We start from the raw sequence: 11487 nt of genomic DNA, 5'->3' as shown, positions 1-11487 counted from the left end.
CATCATATTTTGCTGGCTACCAAAGATTGGATCGGAAGTTAATTGCACTACCAGTGCGAGAGCTATCCTCCGTTTCCAATACCGACGGGTGGTATGTTTCAGGATCCAACACGTCTCTCCGAATGAGATACTATCTTGATCTGGGCACCCCTTATTTGAACCTCAACAGTGTGGATGGTGAGTACCAGGACTTGGTCATGTGGGAGCAACTCCCGGATGCGGCTCGTGCGGCTTTAAACGATAGTAGCAATTTTGGGAAAGCCGAAGTTCCGTTCAATGATGAACACTACGAGGAGCACCTCGACAATGCGTGGCCGCTGTAGCTCACGCATGCAATGGGTAACAGTGAGAGTGAGAGTATTGATTGGATAAACAATATATCTATCCTGATGACGAAATTGACTAATGTCTCGAACCACCAATGTCTGGATTGATGCTTGCGCAGAATAGTGAGTACATGTGCATGAAAACCTTTCTAGCTTGCAGTATTTCGCAGCTATATAGGGGTTATACAACGAAGTCAATACAGCCAAAATGTTCATCTGTTGTGTTTTGCACACAATTTCATGATTTACAAATAACCAGTAAACCCATATTTTTTCCCATTCGTATGGAGTTTAACGAGCTATCAAGACGCGGAAGTAAATTCATATATGATCGTCGTGATTAAATAGGAAACAAATTTCTAGGTTCTGTCTATCTGATGCGCTTGCCACACTTTGCTTTCCGATCAGTAGCATGAATACCTATCCAGCTCGCAGTTATATAGTGGTTATACTGGCAGTGCAGTAAACGTACAGCTCGTCTGTTGTGTTTTGCCCACAATTTCATGCAATACAAATAACAAGTGAATCCATATTTTTTATTTTTCAAATTTGTATGGAGTTTAATCAAGATGCGACAGTAAATTCATTTACAATCGTCTTAATTAAATAGGAAAAGTGATAGTATTGAAATACTATGGCAAGTTGGAGCAATAGACTATGGCAACGATACAATAAAGTGCTCTGAGACTGTGACGGGGCCACACAGCACCTTGCGCTGAGGAAGTAGCGCTTCCATTCGTATAATGAAGGGGTAGGTTTATGATACTATCTACATGTTAAGATAGTAGACCTAACCCTATCTAGACGTCTGTTTGAGCTGTAATTGTGATAAAATGGAAGCAGCTTCCGCTCATCTTAGAGATTGTATGCTTTCTGTGTCGGAAGCAACTTCAGGCTTCCCAAATAACAATTGATGCAACGCCTGATTGCTTGACCAATGAAAAAGTAGTCTTAGAGTCAAAATTGTCCAATAAAATGAAGAACCGTGTATTAATTTTTGATCACAACTCAAGTAATAGTGGTAAATTATTAGAAGACTCTCGGCAAGACAAAATCTACAGCAAGATATAAATACTAGAAAAACAGGACAAGATAATAGATACTACGACAAGACTAGATGTACGTGACAAGATTAATAATACTGACACAAGACTCAATGTACTATAACAAGACACAATATACTAAAACAAGACTCGCAATACTATCTTACTATACTAGCTTTATCTGTTCATGTAAGCATGCTGAGCTTTCACGAGTCGGCGTTTCTTATCAAGTCTGATATATCGTGCCAGCGTCGATAGTGAGCGCATTCAGGTTGGTATTCGCTGCATCTTTCATCCAATTATCGACGTAGTAAGCTGCATACATCGATAAAGTGGCCTCTGAGACGTCCCTTGGAGTCGGAATTCTCTTTTGAAGAGCAAAATCAACAACATCTTCCGCTATCAGCTTTGCAACACTGAGGCGACTGGGAAGGGATCCGCTTTACTTTCTTTCCTGTGGTGTCCATTCACAAATCAGCTTGAATAGATGGCGAGCTGGGTCAGCTTTCCAGTACATTCGATACAAAGCCCGCCAGTCTTTAGCTGCCGGCAGAATAGATATCTGCTCCAATTCGTCGATGCTGCTGTGTGAAGCTGCTGCAGATGGTGTTGAGATTTCTGATGGCCGAAGTACCGAGATGAGTAAGTCGATCTTGTCTTCAAGGGCTTTAACCGAACACTCAACAGTTTTTAGACGTTTTTCGAAGTGAGACGTTGTATCGGCTGAGGAGGTTGAGGATCGTTGGCTATCATGTCCCCCCATGTTCCGTTTTCGTCCTGTAAAAGTAGAAGGACAGCCCACATGTGCTCCACGATCTGGTGCAAGACAGTCTGCTAGTTGCGCGTCCTCATCGGTTGCTGCTTGATCAAGAAGATAACGCACAAGTGTCTCTGCCGATTCATTTGGAGTCCATCCGGCCCACCATGTCACCATTCGGAGCGACCACCTCCGCTCAGGCGGTGCGAATATAAATCGATACTGTGCTCCAGTGCGGCGAAACGTGTGTGAAGTGAACCAAATGTCACGCCATTGTTGGCGAACGTATCCGGGCACAGATGTTTCATTGCGGTTGAGATCTCTCACGACGCAATTCGATAGCGTGACGAAAGGCTGCTCAGACATTTTCTTGCTCCATTCCACACGTGCGTTCTCGCACCCTGTATGAGGGTCATCAGTCTTGATAGCACTCTTCGCAATTTTGGACAATGCTGGGAAAACGTAGTCGTTATCTTGTGGTCCGTCTTCGTATTAACGTACCCAATCCATTTCTTTAAGTGAATTAAAACATCCATTGAACTCTCGCATTCATCTAAACAATGAAGGTTGTAGCAGTGACCTTCAGCGACCTCCGTCTTTCTCCCTTTCAGTTTGTAGACACCGTAGCCAATTGTCGAAGTCGGATCAGACGCACTTGGACGAGCCAGGTCCAGGGTGATATTCTTCCACTGCAAACTTAGCACCTCGTTGATTCGACACATTCCATAGAATGCGTAAGCAGATACCGCCAAAAACCACAAACGACTTGCCTCTGTGAATCCTGACGTGTGTGTCAAGTGAAAGTGAATCACACGGAGCATATCCAAAGAAATAGGCGTAGCTTGGTGCTGCGTAAATTCCTTGTTCTTTTGTTTCTTGAGGCCCCGCATGAATTGGCGAACGAACGCATCCTTTGCAGGATTACCAAGGTCAAATTTGCTGCCCTGTCGTCTGTCATTACCATTCATTTGTCCGGTCCTGCGGCGTCTCTGCGCTCGTAACTGCCATAAAAGTTCGCGACCGCAGCTCTGATCTTCTCCGCAGTTTGATTGGAAACGGTACTGGACGCGGATACACTCTCCATAAACGCAACCAAAAGCGAAGGCAGTTCGTGATGACGCGTCACCGCTGGATCAGGATACTCGTTGGCGATACAGAATTCACAGAACTTCTTAAAATGAGATGCATATACGTTTCTTGTCTCCTGTTTGATCACGCGAGTTGCTGTGTCAATACCACCTTGTAATAGTTCTTGGAACGTCAACGATTGCCTAGTCATGCTTCATAAGAAGGACGGTGCTCAGCAAGTTCGACTTGTCCAACCAAATGGATTGTGAGCCCCAAGAGATTCAACGCCAATCGATTCTGTAATCGTACTTTAAATCTTGTCATAATACTTATGGTCTTGTCATAGTAGTACTTTAGTCTTGTTGTTTATAGTAGTTCGATCTTGCGGTTTGTACTAGTGGTTACGATCTAGTCTTAGTACTTGCATTCGTTTTATCGCGTAGTTTAAGATCGCATTTTTATACTCTTCATAACAAAAACACATAAAAGTTTTTAAATTTTACTCTTCGTGACTTTCCGATTCCGCACCAAAGGTTTCGAGGAATCGGATGTCGGTTGCCGCTTCCTCCAGCTTGGCCTTCTTCTTGATTTCGTACGCCTTGTCCTTCTCCAAGAAGCGAGCATAGTAAATGACTTTGAAATCATCAAATGAAACACAATCTGCATATTCTGCAAACTTAATCAGTACTTTCTTCGCCTCCGACATTTTAGCATCGCGTATTTCCTTGCATTTTGCTTTCCAGTTGTTGAACCGTTGCTTGAACTTCGTCTGAAGATGGAGTCGATATTTCTCGATACGAACCCGCTCTTTGTAAACCGTGCGTGTACTCGCTTCTTCCATGTCCTCCTTATACTGTGGAAGAAGCTTAAAGCTCTCCCGAACCGCAGTGTAGTTCTGTGCATTTTGCCACTCTTGGGGAAGATGATGGCTTTTGTCCGGATGCAAGAACAGCAGCACCGCATGAAACCATTTCTTCGACAGCAATTCGTGCTTTTCAGCCTAAAACATCATAGCATTACCGATGGATACCTGCATTATAAATATTATTGGCGCGTACCTTTGCAAACGCGTGCTCAAAGAGGCTTGGATGAAAACTGAGCACCTCGAAGGGATGGCCTGACATCCCTTCCGGATTTGGTTGGGGTAAAGCTGGCGCTCCTTCTGCTTCCCGTAGCTGTGCGCAAATATCTAATCAACAGCAAAGTATTAGATATCATAATAATCTCAAACATATTGAATGTTAATTTATGGTACCTTGTAATTCCTCGAAAAACTTGGCTGCGCGCTGGTCGCGCTGGAAGCCTACGCGTTTAGCGCGATTCTTTTCCCATGACTTCTTCCGGATCTCGCTGCGCGTCTCTGGCAGCTTTATGCCCTTGCATACCTTGATATGCTTGGAGATGTTAGTACAGGAGATCTTCCTGTCGCACTTCTTGCATGTCTTCTTCGGCACGCTCCCGTACGGCGCCTTGGTTCTCTTTGCAGTCATCTTTGAAAATGTGAATAATAAACGAGTGCTAAACTTGATTGGTCGATAAATTCGTCTATTTAAGTGGTTCTCTGATTGGACGAAAATATTTTTATTTTGGTTGTTTTGTTGTTGCACCAGGAAAAGAAGTAGGCTTACAAACTCTAAGTGAACGATAGTTCACGTGTTCCTGGTCTGAGGGGACGAAGTACTCAAGTAAGGGTATGTTTAAGAGTAGACTGATTGTATTTATCGGACTAATCCGACGGGGACCGGCACCTCTGGCCTACAGCGCAATTTTGGGAATGGCAAGACTGAGAGGACGCGCACGCCAGAGGGAGGGTGACTGTATCAGCTATGATACGTGTAGAGTTGTAGCCAATCAGAGGCAGGCTCAGTTTAACTTAGATTCAGTATGCAATACAGAAAGTCAAATGTAGGGCGGCCGTGGAGGTTCCATCCGCCTGAACTGCGGTTGGCGTTTCGCGCGCCCTCCCCCAAGCTAGCGTTTCCTGAAATAGATGATATACCATCATCCATTTGATGGAACAACAATTGCAGCACGGCAATGGCATCCGCACCTGAAGGGAGAGGTATCGAAGCGAGGGAGCGACTTGAGAATTATTAGCAAGCCGTCATCGTTGATATTCGTCTTGTCCAGAATAAGCAGTTCCAGCGGAGGCAAGCTTGTAGCATTGTGTTAGCCAGATAGAGTAAGATGCTAACCAGAGCGGTGACGACCAGGGCTGCCGAATATTGTATTGGGAACCGATTGCAGATTGGTGACGCAATAAAATACTTATCGAAGCTGCCAGCACGACACAGTAAGTAGTTAAAATACACCATGCTGCGCAATAAATATCTGCAATACCAGGGTAATGAAAATGCTGTCTGTTCGCCCATTGTAAACAACGCTTGCTAAAATTCCTGAGCTACCGACAACCTACATACTCGACCGTGCAAACGTCCCAATATTTCTTGTTAACTAGCAAGAAACAAAATCATTTCGAGCGTGTACGGGCTCAGTGAATGGTGCTCGTGTCCAAACGTGACGCGGGCGAGACTGAAACCGCTCCACCATATTGGAGGTGGACGACCCTGACTCCGAGTCGAACTCACTCTCACTGTGCTCGATGGCGAACGGCTCCAGCGCAGCCGATTCAGCCCAAGTGAGCTTGGCGCCTTCACCATCGAGCACTTTTGTGCAACCGCTCTCGAAATCTGGAGAGTGAACGATTCTAGCACGCGGTGCTGTAGGCAATATAAAACATAAGCTGTTAGTTTTGCATAGTAAACGTGTCAAGTTGCCGATACGTACCCAAATACTCAGCAAACGAGGGCTCGACTTCGATGAGGCCATCAAACCAAAGACGTACATCTAAAATCGTGGTTGTCCCGCACTGTAGAGACTTGCTAACATATTCGATGCGCTTCAAGTCGGACAGCAGAGACAGAAGTCGCTTCACAGAGCGCGGGGAAGGCATCAGCTCGCACATGTCTTCATCATCTGCCTCTATAAACCCCGCCAGACAGAAGTAGCGGCCCACCATCGCGTACGTCGAGCTCCATCGCGTGTCGTGACGGAGAACGGGGCGTAGTGACGTTTTGGCACTAAAATGAAAAATTACAAATATATTAGAACCAATTCAACAAAATTCCGTTTTCCCAAAATTGGTTACCGAAGTTTTGCGGCGTGATTCAGCGTGCGAAGCTTTCGCATCAGGTTCGGAATGGAGTCCAGCTCGTCCTTGTAGGATTGAAGATAAGCTTGCACGGCGAAATTGAGCCGATGGCTCGCGCATCCGATTAGAGGGAGGTGAGCAATTGTTGCCAGCCTTCTGTTAACGGCACAGTTGTCGCCGACAGTAAACAAGCAATCGTGCAGGCTCTTGTCGTAATCACGCTGCAGCATCGAGTCCAAAAACACGCGATGGCCTTCGGCCGAGTGATCACCACCATCCTCACCGATCAGTAGAGAAGCGGATGGTGTCCCACACCGTCTATCTCGTAGCACGCAAAACGACTAGAAAGTGCTCTGACGCGTGGGACTATCCGTCGATCACCAAGCCAAACTGGCTCGGTAACTCGGCCTTAATCTTGGCCTCAACTGCCAGCGTGACATTCCCCATCGCTCGCTTGAGCGATTCGACGCTGATACGGTTTAGGTTCGTGTAGCTGCAGCAATACAACATTTTAACAATCGTCAGCAACAAATTAACTACGTATAAAGTCTAATACATACCGTCTCGTTGTAGCTCGTTTGCAAAACTGAAGCTGCAAGTTGCTGGAGATGATCCAGTCCAGCCAACCGTGCATATTTTTGGCACTCTGCTTGATCCACGGCGCCAGCGTCCCTGCACCCATGTCAGCCTCCATGACCACTTCTTGATAGTCATGGTGCTGGTCACGAATGTGGGACATCAGGTTTGAGTACCCGGTTCTTGGCGACTGGCGATGCAGAGTCCCACACTGGCAGCGAAAAACCCCTTCAACTTCCTCGTCGAAGGCATCTAGCACCGCTGAGAAGTAGTAGGCTGAGATATCGGCGTTGGAATAGGTAGTTGCCTTCAAAATGGAGACTGTGTGCTTGATTCGAGCTTGATTCGAGCTCGTGGACATTGTTGGTTGCAAAACGAATGGTTGGGGAGACATATTTGGTTATAGATTTTCGCAATAAGGTACTGCAGGTTATAGGGTAGAACCGTAAATTATGCATTTTGAGATACGTTTTTCAGAAATAAGTAATTTCTTCCTTCAATACATATTGTACTGTAAGTCAATATATTTTTCGGCAGCCGTGGTGACGGCACAATTTACGCGAACAAACCGGAAATGAAGAGATGCCGCGACATGATGTCAGATCCAACCAGCGCTACAAGCTCCAAAGTGCTTCGGTCAAGGCCTGGAAATCGCAAAGCCGTACGCTAGTGCAATTGCTATTCAAGAACAAACTAGTGCACCAGGCGTCAGCAGCAGCAAAGGTGTACAGGTACGCATCTTGGGCATACTTTATCGTCAATTCCTCCAGCCTCTGCGCATGTCTAGCAAGGTCTCGGAAGATCTGTGAATCCAGACGCTTCTGTAGAAGCGAAATACTGTAGCGTTGGGATCACTACCATGTGTCCTTACTTTCATCACGGCGTATTTTGTCAGCGTACTGGTGATGATCTTTTCTGGCGTGTCCCCACAGACTTTGATCAACGAACTAACTACTTGGTTGGTGACGAACTTGCACTCGTCCAGAAGCACTTTTCGCAGTGCCACTGCATCACGCGGCCGCCCACTTTTCGCAGTACCTGCACCACAGATACTCTACCTAATAATAACCCCCTCATGAGGTCACTTCTCACCGCCGTGTGCGTCTCCGGTGCAACTTCCATCGACCCCCAATTGGACACAGCATTTCTAGTGTCTCCACTTTCTCGACATCCAGTAATCATACTTCACCGCCCAGTATAAGCGATAAAATTGCGTCAGAACTCTCGATATCTCTGACCCCAGCAGAAGACTCATTATTCTCCTTCCTCGAGTACATCCAGCGGCTGTACGCCCCCGAGACGCAATTGCGCGTGGCCGGCGGCTGGGTGCGCGACAAATTACGTGGCGCTGAGAGCGAGGACATTGACATTGCGCTGGATAATTTGATGGGCGCCAAGTTCGCCTGGTACATCACGAAATTCCAGCGAGACCGAAAGCTTCCACCGAGCTCTGTGGGCGTCGTCAAAGCCAATTCAGACAAATCCAAACATCTCGAGGTGGCAACCGTAACGATTGACGGGTCTACCGTTGATCTGGTGCATCTACGAGCCGAGGAATACTCTCAAGACAGTCGAGTGCCTGAAGTTAAGTTCGCTACCCCGGCAGACGATGCCAGTCGACGAGATCTGACCATCAACGCATTGTTTTTCAATCTGCATACTCGACAAGTGGAGGATTTCACTGGGAAAGGTGTGGAGGACTTGATAAAGGGGGTGATTCGCACCCCCAGAGAACCAGTTCAGACTTTTCTGGACGATCCGTTGAGGGTGTTGAGAGCGTTGCGATTCGCGTGTGAATTCGGATTTACATTGGATCCAGCGTTAGAGAGAGCGGTGCTGGACCAGAGAGAGATTGTGGGCGCCATGAGACGGAAGGTTAGTCGCGAACGTATCGGTATTGAGGTGCGTAAGATGCTCTCAGGCAACGACCCAGCGCGTGCGTTTGGGTTTTTGAGGAAGTTTGATCTGCTGGAGTTGGTGTTCAATGACAGTGCGGGTAAATTGGGTGAAGGAGAAGAATATGACGAGGTACACGACAACGGATTCAAGTACCCACCTCGAGAATGGACCGAGTCTATCCAAGAACGAGCTTCTCACTACTTGGATTATCTACAGCACGGTCGCAAGTGTGGGATCTCGAATGTAGAGTCGACTGCCGCTATCTTCACGGCTTTATTTCTATCAAGAGTGCCTGTGATCATGCCAGATGACCACGTCCGAGACGAGTTTGACGGTGTAAGTGAGCAAGAAATTGTGGAGAGTTCACTGGAGTTTCTCGACCAACGGGAGACTATCGTGGCTGCTCTAGACGCGATTGAGATCGTGGAGATGCTTAAAGTGCACGTCAAGTGGCCCAAGCCAGCAGGAAAGCGTGTGGCGCTGATCATCGAGGCCATTGCGACGTATCCCGAGACTCAGCAGAAAACCACTGACCCTGTAAGTGCCAGTGTCAAGCACCGAGTCAAGCGATTCATGTGGATGACGCAGTATCACTCCGTTCTCGTTCCAGCGTTAACCACGCTGGTATCTGCTCGTAGCTTCGACAGTAATGGGGCAACTCAGATGACTGTAGAAGAGCAGGATGCGATGTTGAAGGCGTATCTGGACATGGCTAGTTGGTACGCCAGTGATATGCACAAGGACAAGCCGAGTCGACGTCGTCGGCTGGATGGCAAGACTGTGCAGACTCGACTAGGCCCTGGTGCTAGCACCAATATCGCACGAGCACTCCGGGTGCTACATGTATGGGAACAGGTTTATCCACAGAAAAGTGTTGAGGACGAGTTGGCTTTCCTCGACCAACTGGTACCTCAATTGCGCCACTGACTGCCCTTGACAGAATAAACAACAGGTATGATAAGAGATTAGTTTGCCATGCTGCGATATGCTTTGGATGTGCCGAAGGGTGGATTCACCTCTCACCTGTGGTGGACAACCAGCTGTGGCTTTCTGTTCACCATACTGGGGTGCCAGAGGCTGAGACGAAACCGTGGCGAGTGGACAGTGTTGGCTTTAGAAATTCTTCATCTTTCTTTCACTCCAGTTGCACAACGCAAAGCTTCTTGGTACATTAAGTATTTGATTAAGTGTACTGGGTAGAAAGAGATTTAGTTTGATACTCCTGTATACCATCTACAGTATTCCGCGCTGTCAGTCGATCGGATTATCCCGAAGAGGACGCCAACTGCTCGTACGTATAAAACGCGTATGCCCAGTATCAGATTAGTTGTGACGGCTCACGGAAAGTTGGCGGCGACATCTTCAGAAGGGACGTACAGCATGCCATATTGTGGTATTAGCTGCAGCGTTTTCTGGCTAAAACATTTCGCCGTTGACAGCAAAGTAGGTTATGTGAATATGCTGGACACGCTGTGTATTCTGCAGTGTTGCAAAAGAGTAATATGCAATGGTTTGCTTCGCTTGAATACTGTATCCTGGCAACTCATACTTCGAAGTATTAAATAAAGGCCAAGCCAGTATTGACAAGCTGTCACGCAGAGAAGAGACGAGAGCACAGTAACAGTTACTCCACCACGGGAAAGTCTGGTGCTGATCAAGTTGCGCAAGAACGATTTTGCCACAGCGTTTACTACAAGCAGCAATAATCATTTTGGCGTCTCTAGATTACATAATTACATAATAAACCCGTCTGTCCTAGTAGGACTGACGGGTTTACAGGACTCCTACGGCTCATTCTCTCTTTTTCAGGGTCGAGATGAATATACGAGCTCTTGCCACGACACTTTTCACTCTACTATTTGCATGTGCTTATGCAACCGTCGACCATGACAAAGTTGAACCTTTGCCTCAACCCGAGGCGGTCACCGTCTCCGAAAAAGCTGCCATCAAGTTCAAGCCACAGCTTTACATTCCAGAGATGGTTTGCGTATCGTATCCCGCCGTAAATGCTGCCGGTGAGGTCACTGGAGGGCTCAAGGGGACGAATGGAAACGACGCATGCAAGTATGCTCCTCAGGGCTCCCAAGTCTACGGTCGAGCTGGGTGGTACAAGGATCTGTGGGCCATCATGTACGCTTGGTACTTCCCGAAAGGCTTTTGGCTGCTTTCCCCGTCGAGACGTCATGACTGGAAGAGCGTCGTTGTGTGGATTGACGATCCTACTTTGGAAACGCCCAAGATTGTCGGGGTCTCCATGTCCAAGTCTGACTCGAGGTATCACAAGACAACCAAAATCCAACCATCATATTTTGCTGGCTACCAAAGATTGGATCGGAAGTTAATTGCACTACCAGTGCGAGAGCTATCCTCCGTTTCCAATACCGACGGGTACACTACCCGTGGCAGTTATTCTTACTTTAAGTAGTCCTTGTCAATACTCGAAAGCAACCAATTACAAGTCCTTGGTAAAGCTGCAGCAATATAACAGTAAACTAAGCATGAAATCCAGAGTTTCCCCGTGTAAAACACGGCATTGCTCCCAATAGCGATGAACTTAAGTATATGTGCTCTGGTTTACGACAACGAACAGAGGACTCCGTTGTGAATTTCTCGGTGTACGCTCGGCTGTAATCACATCAACATACATTATAACGTCGAGAGAGAGAG

The 11487-nt window shown here is 47.0% G+C and overlaps 5 protein-coding genes across 5 annotated transcripts; 2 read left to right on the top strand and 3 right to left on the bottom strand.

Annotated features, from left to right (window-relative positions):
• Positions 1-122: 122 nt before the first annotated feature.
• PPTG_04456 (hypothetical protein) lies at positions 123-323 on the top strand (the record flags this gene model as incomplete). The annotated part of the gene is made up of 1 exon (XM_008896699.1): positions 123-323. One exon carries the CDS (start codon positions 123-125, stop codon positions 321-323), a length of 201 nt encoding a protein of 66 aa, XP_008894947.1.
• Positions 324-1811: 1488 nt separating this feature from the next.
• Positions 1812-3094, bottom strand: PPTG_04455 (hypothetical protein; the record flags this gene model as incomplete). Its single annotated transcript, XM_008896698.1, has 2 exons — positions 1812-2611; positions 2707-3094. 2 exons carry the CDS (start codon positions 3092-3094, stop codon positions 1812-1814), a joined length of 1188 nt encoding a protein of 395 aa, XP_008894946.1.
• Positions 3095-3693: 599 nt separating this feature from the next.
• Positions 3694-4684, bottom strand: PPTG_04454 (hypothetical protein; the record flags this gene model as incomplete). The annotated part of the gene is made up of 3 exons (XM_008896697.1): positions 3694-4194; positions 4253-4383; positions 4450-4684. The coding sequence occupies 3 exons, from the start codon at positions 4682-4684 to the stop codon at positions 3694-3696; spliced, it is 867 nt and encodes a 288-aa protein (XP_008894945.1).
• Positions 4685-5648: 964 nt separating this feature from the next.
• On the bottom strand, positions 5649-7282 carry PPTG_04453 (hypothetical protein; the record flags this gene model as incomplete). The annotated part of the gene is made up of 5 exons (XM_008896696.1): positions 5649-5914; positions 5982-6274; positions 6343-6663; positions 6737-6838; positions 6906-7282. 5 exons carry the CDS (start codon positions 7280-7282, stop codon positions 5649-5651), a joined length of 1359 nt encoding a protein of 452 aa, XP_008894944.1.
• A 603-nt stretch (positions 7283-7885) lies between these two features.
• On the top strand, positions 7886-10040 carry PPTG_04452 (hypothetical protein). Its single transcript, XM_008896695.1, has one exon. It carries the CDS (start codon positions 8308-8310, stop codon positions 9745-9747), a length of 1440 nt encoding a protein of 479 aa, XP_008894943.1. The 5' UTR covers positions 7886-8307; the 3' UTR covers positions 9748-10040.
• The last annotated feature ends 1447 nt before the right edge of the window (positions 10041-11487 follow it).

Source organism: Phytophthora parasitica (genome assembly GCF_000247585.1).
Source record: "Phytophthora parasitica INRA-310 unplaced genomic scaffold supercont2.5, whole genome shotgun sequence".
Taxonomy (NCBI): domain Eukaryota; phylum Oomycota; class Peronosporomycetes; order Peronosporales; family Peronosporaceae; genus Phytophthora; species Phytophthora nicotianae.
Note: the sequence above shows the minus strand (reverse complement) of the source record. Positions and strands in the feature narration are given on the sequence as shown.